The sequence below is a fragment of the Rattus norvegicus genome, chromosome 5, assembly GCF_021556685.1.
Source record: "Rattus norvegicus strain SHRSP/BbbUtx chromosome 5, alternate assembly SHRSP_T2T, whole genome shotgun sequence".
Lineage (NCBI taxonomy): Eukaryota > Metazoa > Chordata > Mammalia > Rodentia > Muridae > Rattus > Rattus norvegicus.
Window position 1 is genome coordinate 44,540,518 of NC_141538.1, and position 12,293 is coordinate 44,552,810.

At 34.6% G+C, this 12,293-nt stretch overlaps 1 protein-coding gene across 3 annotated transcripts in view; it reads right to left on the reverse strand.

Annotated features, from left to right (window-relative positions):
- Window positions 1-5,940: 5,940 nt before the first annotated feature.
- Fut9 (fucosyltransferase 9) overlaps window positions 5,941-12,293 on the reverse strand; it is a 235,133-nt gene continuing 228,780 nt past the window's right edge. For 2 of the 3 annotated variants that reach the window (XM_087551421.1, XM_087551422.1), the window contains one exon: window positions 5,941-8,129. In XM_087551421.1, the coding sequence (XP_087407547.1) occupies window positions 7,042-8,121 (1,080 nt within the window). In that variant the 5' untranslated portion in view covers window positions 8,122-8,129 and the 3' untranslated portion in view covers window positions 5,941-7,041. 3 annotated transcript variants of the gene reach the window in all.

Consider the following 12,293-nt stretch of genomic DNA (forward strand, 5'->3'; position numbering starts at 1 on the left):
TTGCCTAAGAATTCAGTAAACCAATTCAATTTTTGAAGTTTTGTGATGTTATAAACTATGGCTTTTCTAGCATCTTTTAAAGAAACATAATTAAAAATAATTAATACACTATTTTAATTACTACTCATTTTTTACCTGTGAAACTTTTTCTTAAGTGTTCCTTTTTTTGGGCCATTCAACTAATATATATATATATATATATATATGCTCAATTGAGATTACTCATTGGCTAAACCTTAATTTTCATAGAATTCGTGGAGTCTTAATCACAGCCTTCTTAGTTTTTCTGATTTCTGTACCACTGAAGAAACTATTTTTAGTTTAACGAGTTTATATCTTCACATTTTGACTTCTTTCTTTTTTAAAAAAATCTCTAGGAAAGGTTAAGGGAGACTCAGCTCTCTTATAATCTACCCTTAGCTGGTTCTGTTCCTGAGCCAACAGTTGATTTGAAATACTTAGTCGGGTTGATGGATATGTCTAAAAACAATTTCTTCATTAGAAAATTATCTCTGAGGATCTTTCTGGTATTCTGTCTGTGGACTTCAGCTGTATGAACAGCTAAGAAGCTAAATTAGTAATAATCTACTGATTTCTAATAACAGTGAAGAAAAGTTAGACCTGCTTATTTTAGGAAATGCTCAATGCAGTTAGTGAGGTGATCAGTGTCTCCATTTCACTGCCACCACCCCCACATGCCTTCTAATACTTTCTCATTGTGGTAGATGTTACTGCATGCTTCATCAGTATGTTTATGCATATCCCTTCTATTGAAGGTTAGCTCTTTTAATTTCAGTAATGTCATTCTTCCACACTATGTTTATTTGTTTCTCTTCTATTGCGAGAACAACCCTTCAGCTTGTTTAAATTTTCAGCAACTTTTTATGAGCAGAGATGCCAACCTAACATCAATAGATATTAGAGCTGAAATTTTTATATATTCTAGATTTTTCTTATTTTCATTTTTTACAACCAAAGACTTATCTCAGTGGTTGAACACTCACACAACACACATACATATAATTGTCTAATGTTTTAGCGATGCACTCATTTGTTTTCAAAATAGGCTACCCATACTATACACATACAATCATGATACTAAGAGAGATGAGATCAGGCACAGAGAGTGATCTAGTGAGTGTATAGCTCACCTTTAATATTAAATTCATGATTGTGGACAATCTAAAGTCTTATAACATGTAGCCATATCCTACCTATCAATTAAGCTGCTGAGATTCAGGAAAGCAATTGATCTTATGTGTGCAATTTTGATGGCTCCTAGAAATCCTAATAACTGTCTACTTTTGTTTTGTATTTAAAATAGAATAAATGCATTTAAAATCTAAGGGAGGGGCTGGAGAGATGGCTCAGCCGTTAAAGGCTAGGCTCACAACCAAATATATAAAATCTAAGGGGGATCATGAAAAATAATTTCCAGGAACTGGTGAACAGTTTGACAAAATTATAGCTGAAGAGCAGCACCATGTACAAGACATAACTAGGCTTACCTTGGGTTTTGAAATATAGTAACACCTACAGATATATTTAAGAAGATCCCAAGTGAGCTAAGGAAAGGCAATATCTCATACCTGTAATGTTTAAGTATAGATAACTTCTATTTAATAGACAGGACCCAGACTTCCAAAACAAGCAGCATGTTTGAATTGCCTATGGATTCATTAAAAATACAGACCTAGGTCATCATATGTATTATAATTATAACAATCTTTCAAATGATGTAAATAATTGTTATGCTATTGATCTAGGAAGTCCTCAAGGCAGATGTGAGTCTGAGAACATCTGGCAGGCATAGGATAACTTTGTACTAACACCATGTTTTCTGTCTTCTTTTATTGTTTTTTGATTTTTGGTTTGTTTTCTTAGTTGAAAAGGTTCCAATTACGTGGAAAACGGACCAGGTGTAAGTATTATTAATAAATATCTCTGCAAACTCTAGATTTCATGGCTTAGGAACAGTGCCTTGAGTAATGCTCTAAAAATTAGTGGTATGGAATTTGCTTTTAAATGAAAATATATCCAAAGTATATTGAATGAAAATAAATTAGTCTTGAGTCAAAACAATAAGTTTTCTAAATATAGTCAATCTTATACACTCAAACTCTATATTCCTGTTGATGAAGGAACTCACGTGCTTCTGCTAATTTCCCAAGTTTTTCATCAATAAATAGTGTAGATTATTATAGTAAGAATGTAGATAGTATAGGAAAGTCTGAAATGTCTTAGAATAGGGTTCAAAATATGGTTGTTTGGTATAGGAAACTAAGGGTAAGCGACAGTATGTTACAACAGACCTAAGAGGAAGAGAAATATAAATGAGGAGGGTTAGTTAATTGGGCACTTGCTGTCTTGAAAGGTTCAGTAAAGTACCAAGATTATGTTCTTTATTGTTCTATAGAAAAGAAAGGGAATTCTATTTGAAGTATTAAGTTTCCAAAATATTTTTAGATGGACAAGAAAATTTGAAATGCAAATTTATGCACATATCAATTTAGGCCTCATATTATCGAGCAGTGGTGCTGAAGGAATCCTTACTAACACAGTCATCCAGAGAGGTCAAGTGAGTTCCTCAAGGCTTCAATTTGTTGCAATGATAGCCTAAGGTACGATTACTCATATTTCTAGTTTAACAGTGTGTCTACCATTTAGATTCTATTAGCTGCTTATGAATATGGATGGATTGAATGTAAATTACAAGGACCATACTTTGGATAGTAGCAGAGCTTAGCCATTTTTAAGGTGTCATAAAGACTCCAAAGGAGAAATGCCCATCAGCAAAAATTACCTGATTGACTGGTGTTTGCAGTATATTCACTATGCAACAAATCCAATTAGCAAGAACGATGGGCAAACCTCTGTTTCCTTCCCCACAGTTTGGTAATACACATTTGCCTATCAAGGTGCTCCATATTTTATTCTCCTTACATACTGATTTCATTTCTATTAGACAGTTAGTGAATGCTTAATGTTAATATAGAATCCCAAGAAGTTCCAAATCTAGTTTAATCTTCCATAACATTGAATTCTTTTGGTTTTTTAAAAAACATATGATACTAAGAACTTAAACTGTATTCTGTTTGAATCTGGGAGCAATGTGAACAGAAAAGATTATCCACATTTAGAGTGGAAAAGCTGATATTTTGATTACATTAAAAATATTTTTCATGTCCACTAATTTCATCGATGTAACTATTTACTGAGCATCTTTCTTTGTTTTTTTCTGGAGCTGAGGACTGAACCCAGGGCCTTGTGCTTGCTAGGCAAGCACTCTACCACTGAGCTAAATCCCCAACCCCTACTGAGCATCTCTTAATAACCCTTCCTGTATAAAGAACTGCTTATCCTTTAGTTTCTAAAATTTCTTATATCTAGATCTTGATTACAACTTTTAACAAACCCCCGTTCTTGAGATTAGAGTTGAGGAGAGCTGACATCAAGCACACACACACAACAAACAAACAAACAAACAACAAAAAACAAAACAAAACAAAAGCCATGGAGAGCTAGAATGTTTTGAAATGTTAGATCATACAAATACTTTCTTGGTGAGTAACAGCCATGAAATCTACCCTGAAAAAAGTTCAGTAAAAAACGAATTTAAGTAGCTTCTTTTATGTTTCTGTTCTTTTTTTTTAAATTTAATTTCCAATTAAAGGCAAGCATTTAAAGACTCAGCAAATAACTCCTTAAGTATTCTGTCCATTTTCACCTCAACCATTTTGGTTCAAACTTTATACACTCTAGGACTGAGTTTTTTGGAGTAAATATGAACTTTGTAAGCTGATACTGGTTTTCCACTAAGATTATTTTTTATACTTTCACTTCAACGGGTCATGGCTGTCCTAAAATATATGGCAAACATGATCTTCCTTCTTTAAAATACAATACAGCTAAATAGATAAGCAAAAACATTTCTCTTCAGTAAGGCTTAGAATAATTATTTTTGTATTCCGACTATTGCGGCCTGAAATACTTATTGATTAAATACTCAGAGCCCTGATGATACTGACTTTCTGCACTTTTAGATGAAAACTTGTTCATGACCTTTTCAGAGACATCATTGATCTCTAGGCATATTAATCTGCTTTTATTATACCCACAACAAGCCAATTTGGTTGAATCCATCTATCTTTCATAAAAGATATCCTTACAAAAAGTGTGAGCCACAGGATTTATTAACAGAGTGGCCAGTGGCATGTCTTTTCAGTGGTAATTTCTCACTTACACATATTAAAGCTCGTTCTTTCTGCTAGAGTGCTAAAACAATAATATCAAAAAGAGTGTCAACATCTCAAAGCTCGGTTTACTATATATTCAAAAGCTGAAGTCCTCCCAGAACATACTGTCCTACGAGCACTAAATAATTCCAAGGTGTTATTCACATTTATAGGAATTGAGTTATATTCATACAATAAGTTATGGATAGGGCAGAGGAAACAAGATTCACAGCAATAGGATCCTTAAATTCTAATCTCTGCTATCATTATGTGTGGGGTTGACATGCCTGTCTCTCAACATATCAGAAATAAATAGGTCATAAATAAATAACTAGCTCATTAGAAAGGAAAAAAGCTTGACTTATGTATATTCTTGTATATTCTTCTAGTTAAAAGCTGGTTCATTGACTGTGGACTTGAAATTCAGACATTTTCTGTGGCTTGGCATTGGGCAATCAATATACGGATGTACCTGTGGAATACTTGATACCCTTGCTAGGCATGGTATCTACTGATACCCTTACTATTGGCATTTAATTGTAGTTCAAGTCTAAGAATGAGCTCAATAAAAGAGGCAACTGCCTTCAGGTCTCTTGGCATCCGAATTAGCAATGAGAGATGAAAGTCACATAGAGTGTGTTCTATCTTTCCATGACAGTAAGTTCTAAACGTAGCAATGCATGTTTAGGTGTCTACAGTTTATGGACTAAAAACATAACAAGTAAATGCATAAAATTGACTTTTAAACAAATAAATATATGAATAGAGCCTTTACAAGAGTATCTATGTATATGCACTATTTCTTGATATACATATAAAAATGATGTGTGGAAAGAAATAATCTAGAGAAAAATCTACATTGGGTCAACTTAGTAGAAAAGGCTTGCAACTCTAAAACATGTTAGGTAGTTAAACAATGGGGGTAAATTTACTGGTATTGTTTAGTACCCTTTCCCACTAAATCATACAACCTTCATTGAGAGTGGTACAAGATGCAAATTATAGGAAGCTTTATTTCACAAGCCCTTAAGTGATGACCATTTTCATTTTGACTTCTGTGGCAATTTAGGACTGACAATATCACCTGTTTGACCATATCTTTAAAAAGTTAAAAAAGAACATGGGATCAAATTCTGTTTAATTCTGTGGTCTTTCTTTGCTCAAATATTTCCCATGCTGAAGTAGCTTATCTCTCACAAAGCACATAATGCTTGCTTATTAAACTGAAATGCATCTTCTCTATAGGTAAGAATAAGCCTGAGTTCTGTTGACTGAAACACATAATAGAAAAATGTAGCGAGCCACAAAGATTCAAATAGATGTCATTGGAACATTATTCTTTCTATAGGGTTCAAACAGAATAGAACGCAGGCATTAGAAACCCTTTGAAGAAAAATTTTCTGTAAGAGTCTCCAGTCTCTAGTTTTTTTCTAATCTATTGTATTTGCATATGCCCACATATCTCCTCTAAATTTATAGAAGAGACATTTGCAGGCAGATGAAAGTTCATAGATAACATTCCCCCAAATTCAGTGCAACAATAAGTTTACATTGGTTCTGTAAAGCCCTGAATATATTAGCAATATATGCTAAGTATGGATAATATTTTAAATGGAATATAAAAGATAACTTTCAATTAATAGTTCTAGGCTAGAAGTGTTCTTTTATCAAAAAAACAAGAATTTATCCATGTCTTTTGTAACACTTAATAAATTTACATAATAAAATCTTCACATTGAAATCTTACTCTGTGTCAGTACTGTGTCTTCCCTGTAGGTTTCACTTTTGTGTTTCATGACATGTTTGACTCATTGCTAAAAATTTTAAATGATATTTTAAAGGATCATCTAGGTTTTTCAAGTTATTTCTATTTATTACCAAATATGGTAAAATGAAACTTGAATAGGAATACTTTGGAAAAATATTTCAAATGGATAGAGTAATTAAAGTTCTATAAATATAATTTATAATATATATGTTTATTTATAGTGCCAGGTATCATTTTTATTGTTATAGGGGATTTATTTAGTTTTACAATAATGATTTTCCTCATGATATAAAAGGGAACTGTTAGAAGATTCTCTCATGTATTATTAGGCAAAAAAAAAAAAAAAAAAAAAAACAAAAACAAAACAAACAGCCTCCCCCAACCACATAAATTGTATTTCTTGCTTTCTTTAACTTAAAATATTGAGATCTGCATTTGTAAAACAACTTAATGAAAATGAGTGTGGAGTCTACTAACATTTCTGCTTCCTGCCTTTCTTCTTCACTACATCAATTAGTCCACCATCACAAACATGGTACAGGTAAAACCTACATCAATTGTGAGTAGTGTTCAGCTCTGAAGTCAGAGAGATTAAGAATTAAGTGGTTCAATAATCCTTTTTTGTTAGCATTATACAAGTTAGAATCTAAATTTCATAACACTTGGCAAAGAGTCCTTCATATTTTAGAATATGTATTTTCATTTCCCAAGTAGATGAAAGATCTGATTGATGTGGAAACAATTAAATCACAAACTTACTTTACAGTCAACTATAAAATGTAAAAACAGAATGCTTCACAAATGAGAATGATGAATAAATTATTTCCAGTGCTTGTTATCACATATATACAGGATAATTTAAAACCAAATTGAGTGATTTGCTGATTCTGGTCTCTTAAAAATTTCATCAAAATATACATGGTCCTCAAGGGAGAGCAGGAAAAATAAACTGTGACCCAAATGCAGCGTGTTTCTTCTTATCCTGAACACTTGAATGGTGTCTCATTAATCTATTTCACTGTGACGATGATGGACATTTTAATTCCAAAACCATTTCTCTAAATTGCCAACAGACTTATATTCTTGATGCCTTTTTACATGATCGCATGCCAGGCATGCATGTGATTCCCAAAACCGTGGGAGGTTTACAGTAAAATCCTTCCTCCAGTTGAAGTAACTAAGATATAACTTATTGTTTTTGTCAACCTCCTTCAGATATTTTGCCAACTCACTGGGTGAGTTAAAATCTTCCACATGAATGAATGAATCAGCTGGAATATAATTCTCATAGTTTTCCCTAGATGGTCCCAGGACAACAGGTACCGAACCAGCCAAAAATGCATTGTAGAGCTTTTCTGTGATGTAATCTTTGTGAATTGAGTTTTCAAAGGAAAGATAAAATTTACAAGTAGATATGGTGGGAATCAGATTTTTATCATTCACATATTCTCCAAATGCTTGCCCATAGGTGTGGATTTCAATACTCTTGCTGAGCTCGTTGTAATACTTGACCCTGGCATGCTCGGGATTCCAGTTACTCACAACCCAGCACACTAACTTCTCTTTGCTTGGCACTTCAAACACAAAGGGGCTTGTGCTCACCGTCAAGAAGCCGTAAGGCACTTGTATATCTGAATCACGGCGATAAGTTAGAGTCAGGTTGAACAAGTGCTCAATGCCACTCTTTTGGGGGGTGTGAGTGGGTGACTCTAAGTTCATCCAAATCCATTTCTGAAAGGGCGGCCTGGCCTGCTGAGGTAAGTTAGTCAGATCCCAGCTGATGTCTCTGTGGTGTATCAGGACCGCATGGGATTTGTTGTACAACGAGCGGTCCGTTGTGAGATGGCACCCTTGGATGTTGAACATGGCTTGGCAGGATGTAAGGTCAAAGGTCTGCCCAAATGGCCACACCCAAACCAGAATAGTAGTTTCATTAAAATAATCAGTTTTCCTGGAGAAGAAATTTTTCATTTTCAGCACAGAGCTTGCAGACTCCATTGGACTGAAGACCCAGCTGTTGGTGGGCTTGATGTAGATAAGTAGACATGCCACGAAGCAGCCCAGGATAATGCAGACGATTAGAAATGGGCGAAGAATGCCTTTGGATGTTGAGGTCATAATTTTTCCTGGGGAAGAGAGAAAGGTAGAAGAAGATAAGTTTAGAAACAAAGAGGAAATTATAAATACAATGTAAGAGAAATGGTAAGACTACTTTAATCGTGAAACCAATTAGAATTTCTTTTCAGTTTTAATAGCCACTGTGAGAAACCTGTTTCATCTAGACCTAAAGCGACTTTTAAATGGAAGTTTCCAAAAGATTCTGGCCTCGAAAGAATACATCGGAATCCACTCTCCACATCTTTGAGTTAGATTAACCACTTCTTCAGGGTCCTTATTCTGCTTTGGTTAGTTAAAAGCTGACAAAACAGACTGTCATTATTGAAAGCCATGACTGAATTTAATCACTCAATTGTTACTGTATAAATTTATAAACACGACATTTTTGCTTGTTCACAACAAAACAATGTTTAAAATCTTTCCATTTTAAGAAACAGAGATAACATGGAATTGAGCTTATGGGCAGAGAGTTTTGGAGGGGTTTTGGAAGGGTTAGAAGATGGAAAACAGTATGGTAAAATATTCTGTTTGAAATCTCAAGGAATAAATAAAAAAATAAAAAGATTGTAGTATACTCTGACCATCAGAGTGAAGTTAATAGAATATTAATATTTTTGAAAAGTTAATGTTTGTTTCTGGAAAAACATTTATTTTCATGATTTATATATAAATGCAAGATAGTCATGTGAGGAAAACTATAGCCCTTGACTTGATGTCTCCCTTTTGTAAATAACCTCGTTAATAAATCTGCTGCTGCATTTATCAATTAATACATTCACATTTATCTCACAATTTTATTTCAATAACCTGGTAGCGTATTCAGTCATTAGCAGTATTTAATAATCAACACATTATTGGCATTAGAACCAACTCTGCCTTATCAGGATTAGAGCATTAAGCTAAGTTCAGAATTAAATGTAATTAATATCCTTAAGATAAAGATAGACATCATGGAGAACAGCAGCAATCAATTGAATTTTAATAGTTTATGGCTAAAGCAAAGAGCTGCTTTGGTTTATTGTGTGTCTTCTAAATTTTTCTTTTATATTTGTGTTTCTTTCTTTTATTTTTTTTCTTTTTCACAACTGAGATTTTACTGGTCAAGGAGCAGAGTACACAGATATTCCAATTCTTATCACACGCACCCAAACTCTGAAGAGCCATATAGTGTACATGTACTCAAACACTGTGTTCATGTATGCAAACGAAGAGCTACATACTGTTTTTGTTTGAACTGATTCCAGTGATGTTCCAGCCTTAAACTTGGCAAGTTTCCCTAAGACCTCTCATAACAACCGAATGCTCCTAATGCTCAGTTCCAAGTCACACTTTTATGTCACGCACAGAATATACTCAAAATCTCCATCTTTCACAGCACATTATCACAATTGTTAGGAGAATAGACTACCATGACTACAGACATCACAGTTCTGACAGGGCGAGAAGTAAAGTCCTACTAAGCATCCATGATGTCTGTTAGTGGTCCCTGCCTCCCTTCTTGTACAATCCAGAGGAATATTTTTATCAACTATTTTGTAAATGCAAGCTTTTTAGTAGCTCTAGAAACATTTTTAAAAGGTGAGGGAATTTTTTTAAGTGTAAATGGATTTTTTTAAGACGTTAAATCATTTGCTGGTTGTTTTTTTTTTGGCACAACCAGAAAATAGCAGGATACTGCATCAGGAGAGGTTGTGTCTGTCACAGGGGTCACCATAACATTCCATAGAGGAATTTTATATTCTACAGTACAAAGCATATTAAATGGCAATTTGGGGTCTCAAGTCATGCATTCATGTCTGGAATATTTTCAGTTATATTTGGTCCCATGTTTCTAGTAGAACCATTTTGTAAGAAAGCCAATTATGAATATGAACATACACAAGATTCTTTTTAATAGAATTTTTGGTGGTCCTTTGAAATTTGTGTCATCTTCCCAATGTTAACATCACTTACAAATTTCAGATTAATGACATATCTTAAAATCTCAGTCAAATATAGTGTATGAGATAGAGAGTACTCAAAATAAGAGAGAATTACCCTTTACTTATCAAACATTACGTGAAAGTTTGAAATAATTTCATATACACATTTTCTTCACAACCTTTAATAAATTATATGTATGTACTATAAACCTAAATTATCAGTATGCAAAAATTGTAGATATTTAATACTAGAACATTCCCTGTACCGAATTGTTATAAAAACAAAAGCCTCTCAAAGAAACATTCAGTCTCAAACTCAGTAAATGAAGATATTGATAAAAAAGAAAACAAAATCTACAGATGTTATATCTAGAAAAATGCTTCCTTTTTTCAATGAATGATTTTGGCTTCTGTGTCAAAAATGAAGTGTCTGTAGGTATGTAAGTTTTTTTCTGGGTCTTCGATTCAGTTCCTTTGATCAATGTATTTGCTTCTACAACAATACCATGCAGGGTTTTGTTTGTTCGTTTGCTTGTTTTGTCTTTTAACTATTATTCTATAATACAGCTTGAAATAAGGGATGGTGATTCATACAAGAATGCAAATAGATCTATATTTATCAAAAGTCCAAGTGAATCAAAGACTACAACATAAAACCAGTTATACTAAACCTAGTAGAAGAGAAAGTCGGAAATAGCCTTGAACTCACTGGTACAGGAGACAGCTTCTAGTACAGAACACCAATGGCTCAGGCACTAAGAGCAAACAGTAATAACAGAGTGGGGAAAGAGGAACACTCCTCTATTGTTGGTGGGACTGCAACCTGGTACAACCACTCTGGAAATGAGTCTGCAGATTCCTCAGAAAATTGGACATTCCACTACCTGAGGACCCAGTTATACCTCTCTTGGGCATATACCCAAAAGATGCTCCAACATACAACAAGGACACATGCTCCACTATGTTCATAGCAACCTTATTTATAATAGCCAGAAGCTGGAGAGAACCCAGATGCCCTTCAACAGAGGAAGGGATTCCAAAAATGTGGTACATCTACACAATGGAGTACTATTCAGCTATCAAAAACAATGACTTCATGAAATTCATAGGCAAATGGAATGAACTAGAAAATATCACCGTGAGTGAGGTAACTCAATCACAGAAAAACACACTTGGTATGCATTCATTGATAAGTGGATATTAGCCAAAAATCTAGAATTACCCAAGATGCAATACACAGACCACAGGAATTTCAAGAAGAAGGATGACTGAAATGTGGATGCTCCCACTCCTTCTTCAAAGGGGGCAAATATCCATAGGAGGGGATATGGAAGCAAAGTTTAGAGTAGTGACTCAAGGAATGGCCATTCAGAGCCTGACCCACATGTGGCCTATATATATACAGCCACCAAAACTAGATAAGGTTGATGAAGCTAGAAAATTCATGCTGAAAGGGACTGGATATAGATCTATCCTGAGAGACACATCCAGAGCATGTCCAATACAGAGGTCAATGCTAGCAGCAAACCACCGAACTGAGAACAGGACCCCCTTGGGGGGAATTAGAGGAAGTATTGAAAGAGTTGAAGGAGCTTGCAACCCCATAAAAACAACAATGCCAATCAACCAGAGCTTCCAGGTACTAAATCACTACTGAAAGACTGTACATGGACTGACCTAGGGCTCCAACTACATATGTAGCAGAGAACAGCTTGTTGGGGCAACCAGGGGAAGGGAATCCCTTGGTCCTGCCAAGGTTGGACCCCCCAGTGCAGGGGAATATGGGGGGGGCAATAGAGGGAATACCCATATAGGGGAGGGGAAGGAAAGGGAATGGGGGTTTATGGATAGGAAACTGGGAAGGGGAATTACCTTTGAAATGTAAGTAAAGAAATGTATCTAATAAAAAATTTAAAAAGTAGAGACTTCATTAAACTGAAAAGGTTCTGTAAGGCAAAGGACACTGTCAATAGGACAAAATGTCACCTACAGATTGTGAAAGGACGTTCACCTACCCTACATCTGTCAGAGGGCTAATATCCAAATGTATCAAGAACTCAAGCAGTTAGACACTAACAACTCAAATAACCCAATTCAAAAATGGGGTGCAGAGCTAAACAGAGAATTTTCAACAGAGGAATCTTGATTGGTTGAGAAGCACTTAAAGAAATGTTCAAAGTTCTTAGTCACCAAGGAAATGCAAATCAAAATGACCCTGAGATTCCACTTTATACCAATCTGAATGGCTAA